The 21,696-nt window shown below is 40.9% G+C and overlaps 2 protein-coding genes across 3 annotated transcripts in view; both read left to right on the top strand.

Moving 5' to 3' along the window:
• Window positions 1-11,944, top strand: part of LOC125303130 (B-cadherin-like) — a 38,225-nt gene extending 26,281 nt beyond the window's left edge. The window contains exons 5-16 of the mRNA XM_048256658.1: window positions 380-535; window positions 1,284-1,437; window positions 1,762-1,931; window positions 2,885-3,013; window positions 3,246-3,431; window positions 3,954-4,198; window positions 4,665-4,807; window positions 6,814-7,050; window positions 7,405-7,623; window positions 7,997-8,130; window positions 9,244-9,387; window positions 11,048-11,944. Coding sequence (XP_048112615.1) covers window positions 380-535; window positions 1,284-1,437; window positions 1,762-1,931; window positions 2,885-3,013; window positions 3,246-3,431; window positions 3,954-4,198; window positions 4,665-4,807; window positions 6,814-7,050; window positions 7,405-7,623; window positions 7,997-8,130; window positions 9,244-9,387; window positions 11,048-11,263 — 2,133 coding nt within the window. The 3' untranslated portion in view covers window positions 11,264-11,944. The remainder of the gene's footprint in view (window positions 1-379; window positions 536-1,283; window positions 1,438-1,761; window positions 1,932-2,884; window positions 3,014-3,245; window positions 3,432-3,953; window positions 4,199-4,664; window positions 4,808-6,813; window positions 7,051-7,404; window positions 7,624-7,996; window positions 8,131-9,243; window positions 9,388-11,047) is intronic.
• A 4,409-nt stretch (window positions 11,945-16,353) lies between these two features.
• Window positions 16,354-19,452, top strand: si:dkey-30c15.13 (uncharacterized protein LOC558731 homolog). Of its 2 annotated transcripts, XM_048257643.1 has the most exons (7): window positions 16,354-16,580; window positions 17,229-17,402; window positions 17,981-18,091; window positions 18,510-18,566; window positions 18,665-18,766; window positions 18,989-19,135; window positions 19,305-19,452. In XM_048257643.1, the coding sequence occupies exons 1-7, from the start codon at window positions 16,521-16,523 to the stop codon at window positions 19,356-19,358; spliced, it is 705 nt and encodes a 234-aa protein (XP_048113600.1). In that variant the 5' UTR covers window positions 16,354-16,520; the 3' UTR covers window positions 19,359-19,452. The 2 variants fall into 2 exon arrangements, with proteins under 2 accessions (XP_048113600.1, XP_048113601.1); XM_048257644.1 differs by lacking the exons at window positions 18,510-18,566; window positions 18,665-18,766.
• Window positions 19,453-21,696: the final 2,244 nt, after the last annotated feature.

Below are 21,696 nucleotides of genomic sequence, written 5' to 3' on the forward strand. Positions count from 1 at the left end.
AGGCACAAATGACAAACTATGAACTCATGTCAATCCTTGATGATTCATGAGATATTAAGGAATGAAGTAATTAAGGAATGAAGTTAATTCATGAAATTGATGTACCCTTACTGTAAAGTGTTACCACTGTTGGTTAAACTTTAAAATGAAAATCATACTACATTCTGTTTCTAAAAATACTCATACATCACATACACCTACTCTTGTATATGATGCACATTGCTGTAGGCTCTATCACTGATACCTGTGATTCCATTCAATTAATTTAGATGAATTTGGTTCAAAAATCATTTGGAATCAGTTTTATCTGTAAATATAAAAATCCTATATTTTTTTTAATTTCATGTCATGGTCTGACTTATTCCTATTTGTTGGACAGATTGAGTCCAGTCTGCAGAAAGTGACAAAGGTTGTGTACAGCCTCTCTGGTCCAGGAGCTGACCAGGATCCTAAGGACCTCTTTAGAATCAGTGCTTCAACCGGCTGGATCGAGGTCACACAGACTCTTGACAGGGAAAGGCGAGAGGAATACAAGGTAAGGGAGCAAGAGGTCGATACACAACAACTTACCTCACAAGAGTTCAGGTCACAACAGTTTAACTCTTCAGGCATCAACACACATTTCTGCAAGTACTTATTGTACCAGTGAAAAGTTTGGACACACATACTAATTTATCGTTTCTTATCATTTGGGGTTTTTAAATACAAAAAAACAAAGTTTTGAGTGTTAGATTTCTCAGAGTAGCCTTGGTTTACCTTTATGACTGCTTACCACACTATTGTGATCATGGCATCATCATGACTGAGAGAACTCCACGAGTGTGAAAAGCTGTCATCACAAAAGTTGTCTGCTTTGAGGAGCCATAAAAAATGTTCTCGTTTACACTATTTTGCTTACTACATGTGTTGTACAAGTGCAACTACATGTGTCACTTGTAGTGTCACTACATGTGTAGTACAAGTGCAACAGTGCAAGAATAAAGTCTACAGACCAGCATAAAATAAATATGGACATATAAGAGAATAATGTAGACAAAGTAATATAAAAACTATATCAGTCCAAGAATAGGTTGAAGCAATAGGGTTACAGCCATTGGTCAAGTGTTAAGTATTAAGTATTAAGTGTTATGTCAAAGTTTTGACCTTTAGTTTTGTTCTACAATGTACATAAATGAATACGTTTGTCCAAGCTGTCATCTGAAACTGTATCAGCCTCTACCACTTTGACCAACAGAGACAATATGTTAGTGAAATGTTCTCATCTTGTGTCTAAACCCTGTTAGCTCATAGCCAGAGCAGACGTTGTGGGATCAACAAAACCGGAGGATTCAGAAACTCCTACAGATATCATCATCCGCGTCATCGACCAGAACGACAACACACCAAAGTTTACTCAGGACACCTATGAGGCCACGGTGGAAGAGGCTGCTCCCGAAGGTGAATCCAGATTACCTCTGTTCATTTTACTGTTGTCAACAAAGTAACAATACAACAATACAGTGAATGTGAAATTGTTAGATTGTCTCTGCAGTTCTGGATGAGGTGAATGTAAGAATAGATTTGTTGGATTCAGGTGTTGTTTATGATTATCAGTTATATTTGAATTCATGAACAGTCTTGTTGGAATCCCTTTTTCTTGCATCTTGAAATTTTATATTATGCCTCAAATAAGGTTACATTTTGTTTGTCATGTTATCTTTCTGTGGCGTCTGACTAAGTAGATTGTTTAAATGTGTATCTAACAGTAATGTGTTTGCACAGGATTTGAGATTCTGCGGGTGAGCGCCACAGATGCAGACGAGCCAGACAGTGCCAACTCTGACATCTTGTACAGTATCATAAACCAGGACCCTCCTCCTGAGGGCTTGTTCTTTATTAACCCCATCAGCGGAGGACTCCAGGTCAAGAAGACTGGAATACTGGACCGAGAGGTTTGTGGATGTGTGTCTGTTTGTGTGGTTGTGTATGTGTCTGTCTGTATTTGTATTGTTTATTTTGTTTAGCATAATACATGCTGAACAAAATAATAAAATATGATAAAATACAGATTTTGTCAGTTGCTTTGGTTGCATTTCTTGCATCATGATTAACATTTGCAAAACTAGAAGCACATTTCTCAAAACAATTTGCGCAAACTGCACTACCTACAGAGTTAATTACCAGCAAAAGCATGCACAGCAACTTGGTCAAAATGCTTAGTTAATGTCTCAAAAGCAAATATTTATCCCAAGCAATCAACATGTCAGTGCCATCTGAATGAAAAGTCCTTGTGTCACTGTTATAAATAAGATAGCCAAATGCTTAGCCATGTTGTCAATATAACAGTTCTGCAGTTGGATGCCAATGCGTGTATTTATTGTCATACAAGAATAAAAGTCCAGGCTGACAGCAGTTCTTTCCAAAAAAAGTGTAATAGAAATGGCAAAATCATACTTGACAGATTACATATGACTAGTTCAACACTTTTGCATACTGTATAATGACTCAAGCAATGAGAAAATGCCTAAATGTTTTTGGGGGACTATTCAACAGAAAATTGGTATAATGCATTTTGAGCAACATCACACAAGCAATTGATGATGTAAAAAACAGCAGACAAGCACAAGCAATTGCATGGATGTACAACAGCACTTGTTATTTGTTCAAAGTAAAGAAAAACTGCTTGTATGATGTGTATAAGTGACTAGATGATGTCGAAGTTGAACTAGTTGTTCTGAGATCTGAGAAATGCAAACAAACTGAGAAAAAAACTGTATTACAATATCACAATAGAAAGCTAAAGCATGTTGTACTGCATGTCTACATTTCATGATGTTACGATGCTGAAAGAAGTTGCAGTTGCATTAATGTGTGGTTGAGACGACTTGGTGTTGTTTCTGTCTAGACCACCAAGCGCTACACGCTCACCATCCAGGTGGCAGACGACAAAGGCCAGGGTCGAGCTTCCAGCTGCACTGTCCTTCTCACCATCACAGACAGCAATGACAATGCACCCCAGTTCAAACAGGCCACGGTGAGTGGGGAAGATGCAGTCGACTAATCAATCAATTCTACTTGAAATACTTGAGTTATACTTGGATTTAAGGGCAGTCTAGAGAGAATGATGGAATATCACTTTCTGAAGGCCTTGGTAACTTGGATCAATTCATCTTGTATTAGAAAGTGTAATCTGCACACATTTGTGTGTGTGTGCGTGTGCATATGCGCTTGCGTGCATGTGTGTGTGTGAACCTTTCTACCCACAGTACAATGCGAAAGTGCCAGAGAACACTGCTAATGTGGAGGTGGTGAGGGTGATGGTGGAGGATGCTGATGAACCTCATACACCCAACTGGAACACCAAGTACTCCATTCTCAGTGGCAACGACGCAGGCTTCTTCAACATCAGCACCGGCACCAGTAAAGAAGAGGGCATCATCAAAACAGTCAAGGTAACCATGGCAACCCTCTTACAGAATCACATCTCATCTCAGTATCCCAATTTTGGAAGAGTGACAAAACATTTTAGTTCAAAGACCCAGAATAATTCCAGGGATCTTACTTTATGCCTGTTTTTTAAGTACAAGTGTCAAATAGGTATTTCTAAATGATTTAGAATGCTTAGAGAGATGATTGACAGCCAGCACTTACACTACTTTTGCTTTCTAGGATATTTGAACCCTCTTTGCCTGCCCACTATGTTGCAAGGTTTGGGCATTGCAAAGCAATCGAAGTCAAGTTATCTGATGAGCAAACTTGTGAACAACAAATTGTGAAATATCCCTACATTTATTTTTGGACTTAATGATTGGTGAACATCAGATATCACACACGGGCACTGAAGCTTCTAGACAACTTAACAAACTTTGAACTTGAACACTTTCTTTGCATTTTTCTTTCTTTTCATTTTTACAGGATCAAGAGCAAATGCAGCTGCTTTACAAGTCTTACTCTTATCTTTTGTGTGTTCTCAGGGTCTTGACTTTGAGCAGAACCGTAAATACACTCTAGTTATATCCGTGGAAAATGAGGTTCCTTTTGTGGTTCCCGTGCCCACAGCCACAGCTACCGTCATAATCGATGTGGAGGACCTAAACGAGGCACCCGTATTTGTGCCTGGGGAGAAAAAGGTTGTGAAATTCGAGAACCTGCCAGTAGGCAGTGAGATAGTGTACTACACAGCAACGGATCCAGACGTGGATATGAAGCAAACTATTTCGTAAGCATTACAGCTCAGAAACAGAACATTAAAAACTATTCTGACAAGCACAACGCCCAAACACATGTTGCAAAACTTTACAGTATAATGCATATCAAAAAACAGCACTGTAAAAGAACATTGAAAGCCAGTCGGCCAATAGTATCTATGTAGAACCTTTACTACAGAATCAGTTTTACAGTAAGCATCTGCAGTGATTGTGAGAATAAGTTTACACACCCCAGTTGACTAATGAGAGGAATAAAAAATCAAACAAGGGTTTCAGGAAATGGTCAGAAAATTATAAGACATTCATAGTATGGACTTCATAAACTACTTAGGCTTACTTTCGGGAAACTGGGCCTAGGTTATGACCAGACGGATTGCTGAGCCAGCTGCCATGGAAATGTACATGTATACAGTAAGTGTGAGAGAGGTCCTCCCTCTCTGGAGGACGCTGTTACTGCCTGACGTCTGTGTGTCTCAGGTATCGTGTGGGGATGGACCAGGCCGGCTGGCTAGCCATAGACCCCTCCAGTGGCCTCATCACGGTGAAGAGCCCCTTGGACAGAGAGTCGCCATTTATGTTCAACAACCAATACAAAGCCACTATTTACGCCATTGACCAAGGTATGGTGAGTGGGCCAGATGGAATACAGAGGCACACACACACACACACACACACACACACACACACACACACACACACACACACACACACAGGCATAGTCATACGACAGACTTAAGTAACTATCCAGGGCTCGAAATTAACTTTTTTTCTCAGGGTCCCGCAGCTGTCCCGAATTCTACTTGGCACTGTCCCGGACTTAAACACCAGTGTCCCAAATTCAAGTTCTTGTTTTTTCCCATTCTACATAATAAACAGCATAATGATCAGTAACTTGCATCACTTAATTAACTCGTTTTGGTCCACCAGGTCAGTTCTGAACAATTTATTAAAGACCATTTTTATTAACATTAATCATCTGCTGTTTCACGCAACACTTATTTTCAGAGATTGCGCTTTTGGCTCTTTTTTGAGGTTGCACTAGACGTTCATTGTCCATCGTTTTGACGGACAGGGTTGTAAAACATTCCGTCAATAATCTATTTTCACGTGTCTTTAATTTCAATGTCAGTTTGGTGTGAGGTCATGGCCACAGATCTCAGTGAAAACAATAAGTATCGTGGGAAATTACCACAAAGCTGTCAGATAGGCTACTCTCCTGCCACACTCTCGCCCTCTTGTGCACACTCAAATGCGTTCCCAATTAAATTAAGTAGCAAAGCGTAGTTAGATCTGCTGCAACTATGTATCTCGATGTAACAAGCTGTTTTGACATTGTAAACGTTCTCTAAGAAGAGTGTAAAGCAGTTTGCAGTAGCCTAAAGGTAACCACAACGTCGTCTATTGCTGGAAAAAATAGCGAGCGGCCTGGTCTAAAGTGCGTGGCGGGCCGGATCTATGATAAACTAATAAATGCTCGGCGGGCCGGATTAAAGTGCGTTGCGGGCCGTTGTTTGGACACCCCTAGCCTTAGAACTGCCACAGCGAAATGTCAAATGCTAATTTAAATAACTGTTTTCATTGTTATAGGCTACCTTGCAACACTATCTTTTTGTCAAATCGCAGTTGCGGTAGGCCTAGGCTATTTAGCTCAGCATGATATTGGTGACGTTTGTCTGTCACTGACAGAAAACACGTAGTCAGAGAGGGCTTGTCACCTCGTTTTTTTAGAACACCAGTGTAACCTTAAGCCTGCACTATCAGTAAAAATGTTCACAATGTCATGAAAACAAATGCCATTTACCTGCCTGCTAGTTAGGTAAGTTAACCTCTATATCGGAAAGTGACCCATTAGGCCTACCGCCCGTGCCCTATTTTTGTGTCGGCCTATGAGTCACTTAATATTAATTTAACCAATACGGCGGATTACTAAGGAAACGCAAGTACCCAGCCCATTTGGGTATCTTACTATATTTGTACCAAAAATAACATTGTAGCCAACAGTGATTTGAAGAGCAGTAGCCTAAACAGTGTTGTAAGGCTGCGTGTACAAAACCGCTTCTTTACAGATCAGCTGGCTAACGCTGCTTTTGCCAGCTGCCCGTCACGGCAGGTCAAATTTTGTATAATTTTATTTAAACGAGAAAGATGCGTTTAGATTCCCATGTGAACAGTTTAGGAAAAAAGTACCTATTTTTAAATTTGCTTTGCCATTTTTTCTACTGTCCCAGAGTTGTCCCAGACATCATTGTATTGTGTCCCGGAAGCATTTTTTATGGTCCCCGGGACGTCGTGACATCGTTAATTTCGAGCCCTGTAACTATCTCACAAAATTCATTGTTCAAATTCAAATTCATAATTCAATTGTAATTGGATACAATCACGGAGAAAAGTGTGATTAAGTTCCATTTACTTCTCAAAATCGTAGTGATTACAGATTAAATCCAAATAGTTTCTTTTAAAAAAGTATGTAGACTATAACATTCATGATTTTGCCTGCCATCTTTTCGCCCTACTAGACAGGCTCAATTCATTTCAGCAAAGAGCTCAAATTTTGCGTTTTTGAGCGCCTTTTCTAGTATGCCAATCAAAAACGTCAAAAATCAAAAACATCTGCCCCTCCCTGCAGCGGAAGACAGCAGCCACATCCCAGCCACTGGTACGGCCACTGTGCTGATAGAGCTGGAGGACGTGAACGACAATGCCCCCGTCGTCCACCAGAGGGAGATCATCATGTGCAACATCAAGCCTGTGCCTGCCCTGCTCACCGTCTCTGACCTAGATGGACCTGGCTTCGCCAACCCTTTTAGGGTGGAGCTCAACTCCAGCCTCCGCAGCCAGTGGCACGCCACCATGAACAACAATAGTGAGGAGGGGACAGAGAGAGGATGTGTGTGTGTGTGTGTGTGTGATTGAGTAGGTGAGTGGGTGATTAGATGGGTTTGTGTGTGTGTGTGTGTGTGTGTGTGTGTGTGTGTGTGTGTGTGTGTGTGTGTGTGTGTGTGTGTGTGTGTGTGTGAGGTGTGTGTATATGTGTGTGTGTGTGTGTGTGTGTGTGTGTGTGGTTGAGAAGGTGATGTGTTTTGTGTGTGTGTTTGTGAGGGGCCATATGATATAAATAATCAAAGTTTATATGTGATGGTATAGACTATTTTATTCAGCCCAGTCTATGTTCTAGCCTCTGCTGAACCTGTATCTAAATTCTGTTTTGTGTTTCAAGAGACTGGAATTCTGCTCAGCATGAAAAGTGCTCTGAGCCAAGGTGTCTACGACATCATGCTGACGGTCTACGACAACGAGGGCTTGGGTCAGGTGAACACACTCGAGGCCAAGGTGTGTGACTGCACAGGAAGTGACAACAACTGCTTTGAAATCCGAGCCGCGGGGTTTGGCCTGCCAGGGATCATGGGTGTTCTGGGTGGCATCCTCTTCTTACTCCGTAAGGGGACATCATTGTCTATGCTCTTCTAATTGAGATCTTCTAATTGTTTACTCTTTACCGTGTTAGGTAATGTGATTACGTGAACGCTGGGGTTTACAAGTGCGTGTTTAGTGCACTAGTGTATGTTTTGTGTACCAGTGTGTGTTTAGTGTGCTAGTGTGTTTATTGTTCTAGAGTGTGTTCTGGGTATTAGTGTGTTTAGGGTGTTAGTGTGTTTATTGTTCTAGTGTGTGTATATTGTACTAGTGTGTGTTTATTGGAGTAATGTGTTTAGTGTACTACACGTAGTGTGTGTTTATTGTATTAGTGTTTGTTTGGTGTACTAGTGTGTGTTTAGTGTAGTGTACTAGAGTGTGTCTTCCTCGTGCAGTGGTGCTGCTGTTGTTGATGCTGCTGGTGAGGAGGAGGAGGGTGGGGGGGAAGAAGGAGGTTGGAGCTGTGGAGGATGACCTCAGAGACGAGCTCCTGTACTACAATGAGGAGGGCGGAGGAGAAGAGGACAAGGTGAGGCAGTGACAGCCATGAAAACACATACTAAACATCGAAATAAACAAAGATTTCAGAGCAGCCCCATAGTTCTAAAATCGTTGACTTTTTTTAGGGCTGGAAATGAATAAATGGCCATTGAAAAAACAAGATAGAGCTAACCACAACCAATTAAGCAGCCAGTAAAAGCTAATGATTATCCTGATAAACACCAATGCTTCCTGGAAATATATTTGTATAATTGCTTGAGTGGTCGTGATTAGCCCTACCTTGTTTTTTTTATGTCCATGTATTCCTTTCCAGCTCTCCTTAAAGGGACACCAGGCAAGCCTGATGCTTTTTCTCTACGAAACTCCCCCTCGCTCGGTCTGAAGCTCTTTTCCTTTTCTTTGCGTCTTCCGTCAAGGGTTTTTGCTGCTTCTTCGCCGCCATTATACACACGTTTGCAACAATCTCTAGCGTTTCGTTAGCCTGCCTCTGTGCTGTAAACTGATCCTGCTTCGGTCGGCGGGTAGGATACACCGAACTTGCAAGTGGGATATTCTTCCTACAGGCAGTAGGGGCGGGCGAGAGAGCTTTCATTTGCCCCGTAATGAGTCATTTAACCATATACCGACTTACGAAGATGATTAATTAACACGTAAACGTTGCCTGGTGTCCCTTTAATCTACAGCTCCTCCTTCAAGTTCAGCCTGTTGCTGACATAGGCTACTTGCAATCTTGGATACTGTTGAAGCTTCTATGTTGGTGTTATTTTTTGCACACCTGCACCACCGGCCTCTACCCACTGCAACTTCAACGAATAGGCAAAATGGGAGGAGTAGGGCTAGCTGAAGAACTGTTATTGGATCAATCCGGTGTCAGTATGAAAAATGAACCAATGGGCCACTGTCCTTGCTTTGGGCCGATCGTTGGCAATCTAATTCAATTGTATATTCTATCAGCCCAAAGGTGCGTCTGCCACTGGGAAAACGCAGATGGCCAGTCCGCCCCTGATGCAGTATAAGGATAGGCTATGAACCTTTAGTATGCAGAGTGTAGGATATAGTATGAGGAATGGTGTATTGTGTGATAAGTATATGTACTTTAGAAATGTAACCCCCTCCCTCCCTCTCTCCTTTGCTCTCTCAGGAGTTTGACCTGAGCCAGCTCCACCGAGGTCTGGACAACAAGCCTCAGGTCTACCGAGACGATGTGGCCCCCACTCTCACTGCTGCCGCCCCTGTGTATCGCCGCCCCACCAACCCTGACGACATTGGCAACTTCATCTTTGAGGTTAGCTGGTTCTGTTCTACCTTATTGCATGGTTGTGTTGTTACAAAGGGGATACGATGGAAAGTGTTACTGAAATCTCCTACTGTCTCTGCCATTTTTGAGCTCCTTGATGATTGATTTCTTATGGAGGTAGTTCAGGTTTGCAGAGTAGGTCAGTAAGTCAGATGAGGATCAGTAGCACTCTCATCTCCCTCATATATGTTAAAACAAAGTAGAGGTCTGCGCGGGACTGATTTTTCAGTCCCGCTCCCGCAATATTCTGTCCCGCTCCCGCATTAATGTGTCAGTCCAGCTGAACTATAGTTATGAACAGTACTTTAATCATTTTCAAATTTAATTTTAAGCACATATTTAATTTGCGGGAGTGCAGTGAATCATTGGTTTGTCCCGCACCCGCGAACGCACCTCTCTCATTCCGCCCGCTTCCGCAAAGAGCTTTCAAAAGTTGTCCCGCGCCGCACTCTTTTGCGTCGGGTCCCGCGGGTCTACCGCGGGAGTGCAGACCTCTAAAACAAAGGCCCCATTCTCTTTCAGTCAAAGCACTTTGAAGTCAACCAATGTTAGGCTTATTTTGCTCAGACTGCAATGAGGTTGAAGTAAGTAAGTAAAGTCAGTAAAATGTATTTCTAAAGTACATTTATAGACCGCTTACGCTGACCAAAGTGTTGTACAGAGTGCAAGTAAACAGATAAAAGTATGTATACACATGCATCTACACATTAAAAAGAAACAGCAAGGGGCAAACACAGAATTACAGACAGAGCAAGTTGGACATTAAAGGGCCAAGAAGGCTAGCCTGGCCCCGCCCACCTAGATCTTCTTTCAGGGAGATTTAATCTGAAATACCATAGTTTATAACCGTTTCCCTCACACAAGAAAAATGTCTTCAGTCAATCAGCGATGAGAAGGGAAGACGAAACCGAAACTTATTGTGATAAACAGAAGCAGCACCACCTGCTGCAAACGTCAAAAAATGCAGTTGAAAAAATGCAGAAATTTATTTACAGCAAAGGTAGACCCACATATATTGTTTCCTGACTGTTGATGCTGTTTATTGTCAGTTTGTAAAGTTCAGGCGAGGTAGGAAGTACTGTAACGTTAGAAATCTCTGAACAATGTGATTGGTAAGGCTGGACCAATGATTTCAAAGTTAGTTCCCATTGCGATGCAAGTGTTGTAAACGTTTCCCAATGGAGAGTCACCAGACTTTATTCACTTTGTGAATGAGTTTTGATACCTACGATAACAGTCTATGTTAAGGCCAGAGAGTACAGATGAGTTTTAAGCCCAGGTTTAAGCAGCGATGGAGGGGGTATTTCTTATGTGAAGTCGCAGCGGATACCACAAGTGTGGAGCAGATCAGTGGCACTCTCACCTCCCTTATCTCTTTTAAGGATGTTGGGAAAAACCCAAAGGTGGCATTCTTTTTCAGTTGAAGCACTTTGACTTCAATGCTTACTTGCTTCAGACTGCAATGAGGTTGAATGAATGAAGCATGTGCTGTTATATGGTAGTAACATGGAATAAAATCTTCAGTGGGGTGCCTGGATAAGTAGATGACCTCGAGATGGAGAATGCATTTGCATTGGTTAGCATCCCGTATTCTGTTGTGCGTTTGAACTTGACTGTGACATTATGTTGTGTCTGTCCTCTCCCCCAGAACCTGGCGGCTGCAGACGGTGACACGACGGCGCCCCCCTTTGACTCGCTGCTGGTGTTTGACTATGAGGGGGCAGAGTCCATCTGCAGCTCTCTCAGCAGCCTGCAGTCCAGCAGCTCGGACAGAGACCAGGACTACGAGCACCTGCAGCATTGGGGTCCGCACTTCAGGAAGCTCGCCGACATGTATGGAGGAGGCGAGGATGACGAGCTTTGAACACCAAGCGTCACCAAGGGTTGGGGTGGGGGGTCATTATGTTAAGGAAAATACTTTACCTTAGCTCTTTATCACAACACTGACATAGCTGTCATGATTACAACAACTAAAGCAACATTTCCGAGGTATGTTTTCATGGGAAAATAGTCTTGGTGTCATCTTCAAATTAATTTTGATAGCATACAGTCAAAGTGAAACACTGGTAAGCATGGCATTTCCACCAGCTGTTCCCATTTGCACTGTGTAGTCCTGTATTTCCAGACAGGATGGGAGAAGTCCAAGAAAAGTTTATATAGCGTGACAATGACGTCTATATCACCAAAATACACCAGTTAGCATGCTAGCAAGCTTTTAGAAGTCCCAGTTATATGCTGTTGTCTTTTATGTCTCTTAAGTACTTTTAAATTGTTAGGTTTTTTTTATCTAAAAAGGCCCTCCATAGTGCTGCTTTTCAAAAACAATACTGTAAGAATGTCAAAAGCAGTGACTTTGCCTGTTTTTGCTGTAGCCTATATTAGTTAAGTAGCCTACAGTAAAGGTTGTGTCATGTAAATGTACCACAGAATATGATATTTCCCGTGCTTTACCCCTGAAATTGCTGTATTAGTCGCATGATGGGATGATGTTAAGTGTATTTCTTTGTGTTTGTGTGTCAGATCTGGCTTTAAAATGATCATTTTACAAGGGTCTTTAATCAGGGGGATTGTTAACAATAAGGAAAGTGAATGTGATGAGCATTTGAATTGATGTACCATAGGCCTATTTTCCGGACTATAAGTCACTCCTGAGTATAAGTCGCATCAGTCAAAAAATGCATCATGAACAGGAAAAAAACATATAAGTCGCACCAGACTATAAGTCACATTTATTTAGAAAAGTATTTCACAAAATCCAAAACCAAAAACAGAGACTATGTAACTGGATTATTGAGGCCAAAAAGATTAATAATGAAGACGAAGGAGTGAAGGCAGCCAAGAGGAGGACAGGAAGGTAATTGCAAAGCAAAAGTTTCACTGAAAGAAAATGCCATGTGGTACACCAAAATGTGGAGAATACAATGCAATCAAGCATTTTGGGCGATGTGGAGTCACAAGCTGTCAGCAGATTAAATGCTCACGAGAGAGAAAAATATGCAGTTTTAGACATCACTGAAGCAAGACAGGCGATAGGCCTAGGCCCAACGGTAATTGTAAAGCAATTTACAAAAGATTCACTGAACAAAAATGCTGATATGATACATGAAAATTTAGCTGAAAATGTGGATAATGCAATGCAATCAAGCATTTGGGGCGATATGGAGTCACAAGCTGGCTGCAGATTAAATAGGCTACTCATGATAGAGAAAAAGACGGTTTTAAAAGGACGTGACCGAAGCTAAGGGAAGCCAGGCAATAGGCCTATAGGCCCGACGGTAATTGTAAAGCAATTTACAAAAGATTGACTGAACAAAAATGCTGATGTGGTACATGAAAATGTAGCTAAAAATGTGGAGAATGCAATGCAATCAAGCATTTTGGACAATGTGGAGAGACAAACCGCAGCAGATTAAATGCTTGAGAGAGAAAAAGATGCGGTTTTAAAAGGACGTGCAGACCGAAGTTGCAGCAAGCAGGTGATATTTAGAAATTTATTTCACAAAATCCAAGACTAAGAACAGACAGACTATGTAACTGGACACATTGAGGCCAAAAATATTGCGAATTCTACAGGGAATGTTGAAGATGAAGGAGTGATACAAGCAATTATTAAAGAAGCGTTTCTGCTTGAATTCAAAGTATCATTTCAAATTATTCAATAGGCTACATTTAAACTATACAATGCTCAACTGACAGCAGCACCAAACAGTTACTGAATTTGCCTATATGTAAAGAGCTAAATTACCTAGATTGTAGTTGACGTTAATCACTGTAAGACAACTGAAACAACACAAAATAAATAGGGCTGTTGCTGGAAATATTTAATTCCTGTAGGCTATACTACATTGCTGGTACATTTTGGAACATTATAGCTATACATTAACTAATCTTTAATGTCTTCCAGCAGCCTATCGTATAGGTTACCGTATATTAGTTGGATGCATGGATATGACTTGATGTTTTGTAGCCTACATTTCCATCAGTCTACAGCCCATCTTTACCATGATAATTAACCCTTCCAAGATAGAACCCTTTCGACGCTCTACTTTGAGAGACCAACCACCACTCATGCCATCGATGTTGAATTTTGTGCGTCTGACGGAAACTGATCAATCTGACCAACAATTAACATCGATTTGACACTCTTTTGCTGTCCGGGGTTGCAAATCATTCATTTAGAACATTTAAGTTACGCTGTTTGTTATTATAATCACAGCACGGCCTTAGGTTATCATAACCACATCATTAAGCTACATTATCGCAATTAATAAGTCATCATAATCATCATCGTCAGCATGGCATGTCACACATAGCCTGCTCCACCACTGAGTTCTTATAGCCACAAGGCTCCACCACCTGCTCACTGTCCCTCTGTATGCGTGCTTACATCCTCGTTCAAACTCAACGAACTTCAACATGTTGCTGACATTTGCTAGCCTACTTGCAATATTGTATTTTTGAATTTTCATTGGTGTTACTTTTGCACTATTGTCACTATCCGCCGCAATGTCGTGTAGGCAACTTCGATTAACTTCTGAAATCCTGGCTCTGGCCTAAAATGCGAGGGGTGGGCCTGACGTGAGCTGTTATTGGATCAGTCGAGTGTCAATATGAAAATGTAACCAGTGGGCCGCTGATTGTCCTTCCTTTGGGCCGATCGTTGGCCAAAATGATTAAATTATATTTATAGCCTATTCTATCGGCCCAAAAGGTGCGTCGGCCCACCGGGAAAATGCCCGGTATGCCAGATGGCCAGTCCGCCCATGCATTTTACAGCGCTGTCTAACGTTAATCTAATAATGGAGCGGCCTGAATGCGGGACTATTGACTGGACGGACCAACTCTGACTTCAATTGAACCCCATGCAGAGACAAACATACACGCGCGCGCAGGACCACTTTGGGGGTGCCTCTTTCTCTCTCAGCAGGATTTGTCACCGCTAAAGTCAAATTATAGCCTATAGATGCTTCTACATCAACCGCTATCTACAGGAAAGGAAAACAAACGTTTAGCGATCAGGAACCGTCAGGAATTTTGCAAACACAGAAGCATGACAGCCTATTCACCCCTTGCAGACACGTGACTTAAGTCACGTGATGGCTCCATGCTGGACGGCAAAAAGATGGGAGATGGACGGCAAATTACATTATGTCATAAAGATTATGATGAACTGAACACCATTACCAACATCTTTGTAGTTCAGTGTATTGCTGTTTGGGGTCTGATAGTCAAAGAAGATGCCAGTGGTGTTGTTAGATGAAATGGGTCATGATCGCAAATGTAAAGTTATTAAAACTGGTGGTAACAGCAAGGGGAGATAACGTTACGTTAGGCTACTGTAATTAACATTATGGTAAATGAACACCCATAAGTATTTCTGGACTAAAATATTGCAAAGCGATTTGGTTACTTTATTTGTCTTGCTTTTATCAGTTGTAACATAGTCAAAACGTTAAGAATGTCATAGGCCTATCAGAACATGAAATAATAACTAGCTGCCACACTTAGAAGCTAGCTATTCTAGCTAACGTTTATCGTAGCTCATAGTGCTAGGGCTAATGTAACTCGTCAGTTTGTACGTTGCCCAGCGAATAAACTTACTTCTTACATGTCTTAAGTTAAAGAATTGAAAGAAATAGGAAATAAAAAAAAAAACTTGAACGGTATTATCTGTTTACATTCAGATCTTGCCAAAGACTTTGCCTAAGTGCTATCTGCCGTCCTGTTCAGAGTCTATGGTTGCTATAGCAACCGCTGCTGTGCTTCATACACTGAGGAGATAAGCATGCAATTGTGGTTGAAATACTCCCGAAACTCAAAGAAAACAAACCAAAATATATCTATGCAAGAACATGGGATGTTGTTGTTGTTGTTGTATTGGATGTGTTCTCCATTTGAGGAACGTTATAATCGATTGCAGACGTGAACAGACAGCTACAGACACGGAGCGCATGCTTTCACTTTCTGTGCATATTCACGTGAAAGATCATTAGCAAAACAGCGATCAAATATTACATGGCAGTGAGTTTTGTTTGCAAATGTTTTCATGCATGTCTAGATAACGGGTGAGGAATGTTTAGGGGACAGACTATCTTACATCCTCAAATTATGACTGGGCAAAGCACAGCACCTTTATTTGGACCATGGCTTGTAGGCTATTCGAGTCAGCTAGGCCTTTATTTCTTGCGTTTTACTGTGAGACATATAGGCCTATACTTTTCGTTATAGGAGCGCATACCAATGGCAATGGTTCACTTATACTTATAACTTATACTGGCTTTTATTTGTCCGAATCTGAGGCTATAAATAGAATCCCGGCCATAATTTGAGCATTTAAGTATGCACGTGTGCTTTAGGCATAGCGCAAGCACTAATCTCTGACTGAAAGTTCACAGGACTTGTGCATTTGAGAGCGCTCTCTCTCGCTGTAGACGGTAATGTTTCATGTAGGGTTCATGTCAGTTAATACAAATTAACATTTAAAAACATGTTCAATTATATAATTTTTTTCATATATAAGTTGCACCTGACTATAAGTCGCAGGACCAGCCAAACTATGAAAAAAAGTGGAACTTATAGTCGGAAAATACGGTATATGTTTTTTAGATAAATATTTTTTATGCATTGGCCCAAATAATAGTTAGGTATGCCGTATAGAAAGATAATATATATACAAGAAATTATGAGGAACTTTTTTTACTTGTACATTCATTGGAGTTGTTTGAAATTCTGAAAAAGTGCCACAATAGCATTGCTATTTCTTGAGCAATTACACAATGTACTAATGTACTACTTTTAGTGTGGTGCCTATATGTATCATAAATAAACATAATTACAACCTCTCTTCCTGTCGTGTGTACTCGAGGTAACTGAGTCATACTTTCATCAGTTCTCCGCAGCTGCTTGCCAACCTCAAAGGGCTTTTGTTTTGAACTCGTCAGCCAGTCTGCGCCATCAGACTCAGAGTAAGACTCCTGGCTGAACTTCGACCCCAGAGGAGTTTGTCGCATGAAGACGGAAGAGTGGGACACGAGAAAGAATTTTTAGATCAGTGTCGGTCTGTTCTTGTTTGTTATGTTATAGAGGTTTCGGGGATTATTGATTATTCTCCATGGCTCTTAATGAGGAGTGAGACAGTTACTAAGAATCTGCATGTGGATCTACAGTTAACAGACACAAAGGTGAGTCTTGTTTACCCATACGGTACGCATACACCATTATGGTACTGGAAGGAACACGCTGTAGGGTATACTTACACTATTAGAGTACCTGGGGTATCATACTGGTATTCTGTGTGTGGGTATTTTTGTCAGTGTGCTCGTGTTTGTGTGTATGTGTGTTTATTTCTTTTTTTATATGTGAATGCATGCATCTGTGTGTGTCCTTTTGTTGTATGGGCTGGCAATAATCTGAGTACTGATAAGTGGATACTCAATAACAGTATAACAATAGAGCTGTAACAGCTGAATTGGCCATTGCGTCTGACCTGCCCTGGGCGTTCACTCTTCATTGGAGCAAGCTGCTCAGACTAAAGAGGTTTCAATTTGAATTTCAAGTCAGTATCTTTAACTGGATCTCATAAGAGTGTGTTAAAAACATGAGCAGTATGTGAATGAAATTAAATAGATACCCATAGCATAGGTGCTACTAACAGTGTATTTGGGCTCTCAGAAATGTCTGAAATACTGTAACTGTACTAAAAGTGACCACAAAGTCATGAAATGTAAGTAACAAATAGAGTGAAGTAAAAGTAGTTAAACAGAATATAAGATATGTTTGGAGAAAGGTATATCTGACAAATATGATTTGACCACTTCCTGTAATCCCAGATGAGCCAGAACATGTTTCAGGAAGGCCTGTATCAGGTGTTCTTTAAGGAACAGCCACGCCCCAAGCCCCGCACCCGCTCCCTGCTGACAAGCTCCAATCAGACTGAGGTGAAGGAGATACGATTGGCCCGCTGGTTTGGAGCCATAGTTAATGTCCGCCTACTCATAACTGGGGTGAGAGATGCTGTTATTATACTAAGTCAATTGCTTTGATTTACACCAAACATTATATTTATTACATAAAACCCAATGATGTTGTCTCTAAACATCTTAAGGACAACATTTGGAAGTAGTCTTGTTTTAGTTGAGATGCATATATGTCAGATGCAGGGCTTAGAAGAGAATTTTTCACATAGATCTGACCCTGAAAACCCTGAAAACAATCGGTTCCACCTAGCTGGAGTTGCTAAACGTGGGGCCCATGAACATGCCCCCAGAATGTAGCACTGTAGCTGAACATGGGGGCTCATGAACATGCACTGTGGGTGCTAGCAGCTCTAGCTGTTTGCTGCAGCAGCTGTAGTTAGAAGAGATTGTTTTGTTGTAACGACAGTACTCGTGACTTCGAGAAACAAAGATCCATGTGAAAAATTGCCGGAATTCTCCTTTAAGAACAATAATTCATAATTTCTTTAACCTTGCATGTCCCACCCGGTCGTGCCCTGAGATGACAACTAGTGTGCTGCAGTTAATTGCTCTATGGTGACTATCAGTGCGCTCAGGTGCTGTGTGACCTCTGACCCCTGTCTCAGGTGGTGCAGCTGCTTGGCGCGGTGGCCTGCATCCTCTCCACCATATCCCTCTCCTGCCTCAGTTTCAACTGCTCCATCACCATGACCACGCCACTGTGGGCCAGCCTGTTTGTGAGTGAAACCCTAGACTCAGATCGGTCTTTGCAGCCCATTCCCATCAGACTGCTTTGGGCTGTCAGGGATTGCTCTGGAATAATTTACCTTCACAGGACATTGTAGCAGAGGCCTTCAATACTGTAGTGTATTTTCATGTGTGCTGCACGGCTATCAAATTCCATCAAATGGGTATCCATGGGTAACAAACTCCATGAGCCTTTTTATGTGTGTTCTATGGGTACCAAATGAATGACCTTGGTGTGACTTACTTCCTCTACAAAGTCATCAACTGGTACACAACAAATTGCATTTGTTAATGTAACTAACCGACAGGACTTGTTTAGTTTTTGGCAAATGGTCGTAAGAATGAAAAGTTGCTCAAACAGTGATATAGCAGCTGAGTGAGCGCATTTGTATATATTTTTTCTTACAGTACATTTTCTGCGGTTGTCTTGCCATTGAAATGCAGCGGAAACCAACAAAAATAAAAGTGAGATTGATTGAGATTTCCCCTTATAAGTTAACTGAGTTGAACTGAGTTGTTAAAAGTATTGAGATTCATGGCGTGTCTGTATAACCCGAGCACAGGCCATGATTCTGATGGGCCTCACTGTTCTCTGCTTCCTACTGGGACTAGTGGCTCTCCTCACCTTCACACTCAAACACACCAAACCAGCCACTGTTCAGCAGGTGTGTGAGTGTTTGTATGTGTGTCTGTATATGTAGGCTATATACGTACATGTGTGTTCAGAATGCCTGTCTATATATGCTTCAAGTGTGACTACACCAGACATAAATCTTTCACAATAATGTATGTGATTCTAATGAATGATAAATGCTTATCAAAATCATCTCTGTCTCTCCTCTCTCTCCGTTTCTGTCATTTGTTGCCGCCCCCTATCCCACCCTCAGCGTGCTGGCTTGTATGTGCTGAAGGGCAGCTCCATCCTCTTCATGCTCCTGTGTCTGTTGGCCTCGCTGTACACATTCTTAGTGACATGGAGGGGTCTGCAGCGCTACAGCGCCTCCTACAGACAGGACTACACCAGTGTACTACAGGTGCACAAACAGACCCACCATACCACACATGAACATTGCATGTATTTTCACTTATACTCTTGTAAAGCATTTGGTTGCATGCTTACATACGTAGGAGTCCTAACTGACACACAGAGCACCCAAATACAAAGAGAGGAAATTCTTGACTTAAAATAACTCTTTATTCCAGGAACCCGATGACCCCACGGGCCCACTCTTGGACAGAGATGAATTCAGTCTGTAGAGAAGAAATTTACCCATTTTGCTGTGTGTGTGTGTGTGTGTGTGTGTGTGGGTGTATGTGTTTGTTTGTGTATGCGTGTGTGTGTGTGTGTGTATTAGTGTTAATTTCGTCAGACGAGACGAGAGGAAATATGTTCGTCAACAACCTTTTTTTTCATGACTAAGACGAGACGATGACGAGACGGCAGTAATGTACTGAAACACTGACTAAGACTATCTTAAGATGTATTATTGTTGATGAAAAAAGACGAGACTAAAATGTTTTGCATGAAATAAAAACTAAGATAAAATCTCTCTTCATTTTCGTCTACAAAATGAGAAGACAGAATATCTATCTGTTACGTTTTCAAAATATTCAGAATGAGTTCATACGCAACAGCTTTCCTGTAGGCTAGTCTACGTGCTGTTGCTGCAACCCTGTGGCTGCAACACGAAACTACATGGAACAAGAACACTGGAGATTTCTGCCAGAGTTAGCAAGCTAACTACCTAAGCTTTATGCCACAGAAGTTGAAGCTTCTCTCATACAAATTAACATCCCCCAGAATGTCCATACGAAAATGTTCATCATGTAATGTCAACTATTTAACTAGTTAGACTGATGATGCAAAGTTTGCTAGCAAGTAAGCTAATATGGAAAGTTAAGCTAGCAAGTTAGCTATGGCTAAGATGGAGAGTCTGTTTGGGGAATGTGTTGTGTTTGGGCGCAAATCGCCATCTAGCGAGGCAGAGTAAAACATTAATACTTTGGCCTATGACAGTGTTTCTCAAACTTTTTCAGTTTCAGGACCACTTAACTAACCCTATCTAAAAAACAAAAAAGATTAGACCTACTTCAACAGTAGCCTATAATTAGTCTACACAATAGGCCTACTGAACCACCTTGCTTATTGTCTTTGCACTTTGCTTATTGTGTGGATTCATACTGTATGATTTAAACTGGCATATCTTACATAGACAGTGTTGCAGAACTGTTTTTTTACATACAAGTTGGTTCAATATTGGAAACAACTCATCTATATTATATTTTACCACGTCTGCTCGCGTACTTGGGATAGCTTGCGGACCACCAGTGATCCCCAGACCACACTTTGAGAAACACTGGTCTACGAAGATGACAGTGGTCCAGTCAAATCTTTTACTGTCTATGGTCAAATCCTAGCCGAGCTATAACTGTAGCTCGACTTACCTGTGCATGTAAACATACTGACTGACAAAAAATCAGAATGAGTAATTATAACAGACGAGTAGCCCTGTGGACACACAATATTGTTGGAAAATTGAGATGTGTGAAACACTATTTGACTCAAATGGTAATCAGAAATAATTTGTTATAAAAAAAAGACTAAAATGTGTTGACTAAAACTGACTAAGACTAAGATACCTTTAGTTTTCTTTTGACTAAAACTAGACTAAAATGACGAGACTTTTAGTCAACTAAAACTTAACTAACAAAAATGATATTTGAATGACTAAATATGACACAGACTAAAAAGGACATTTCGTCACAAGACTAAGACTAAGACTAAATTAAAAATAGGTGACAAAATTAACACTAGTGTGTATGTGTGTGTGTGTGTGAGAGAGACCTTTTTTAACATTTATACATGTTTATACATTTCTGTTTGTTTCTTACAGTATATGTATCAGTCTTTGCACAGAATCTGAGCACAGTTCTTTATTTATTTTTGACTATCATCAAATTCCCATGCTGTGAGGATGCAGATGCAGATACTCATCCCAAAATGGCATTATTCCTCACATTATTCTTTTTTCTATCATGATGTCAGTTTTTGTTAACTACTGGCAATACTTGACAGAGCTGGAAGAAATTACAGAAATACCAGAATCTTTGTAAAATCTATTAATTGTATATCAAATGCATTAAGTTATAGCCCTTGTTAGATCACAGCTGATTCTTTTTTCTGTTGGTAAATATTTTTCATTCAGGGGTGTCCTGAGGCACTGGTTTCTAAATCCATGCTATAAGTGAAATATCTAGTTGGTGGGGGCAGCACAAACTCCAATGCTGTAACATTTCAGTATTTGCGAGTGACTCCAAATATAAATATATTACAATTCTAAATACCAGGTAATCACTTCTATATTTCTATAAAAAGAAGTGGCTGTATTTGTGTGTTCTGTTCCGTTTGATCTTATTTATCTGAAATCTTATTGCATTATTAATCTGGCTATTATTACTGTCATTTACAGAAACATGTTAACCTGCACTCAGGTTTATGACTTAAGTAGTAGGGTACGGCAAGGCCTAAAGCCTTAACAACTAGCCTTCAACTATAGCCTTAACAACACAGCTCGTTTAGTTAACAGCTAGTTAG

The sequence above is a fragment of the Alosa alosa genome, chromosome 11, assembly GCF_017589495.1.
Source record: "Alosa alosa isolate M-15738 ecotype Scorff River chromosome 11, AALO_Geno_1.1, whole genome shotgun sequence".
NCBI classification, from domain to species: Eukaryota; Metazoa; Chordata; class Actinopteri; order Clupeiformes; family Clupeidae; genus Alosa; species Alosa alosa.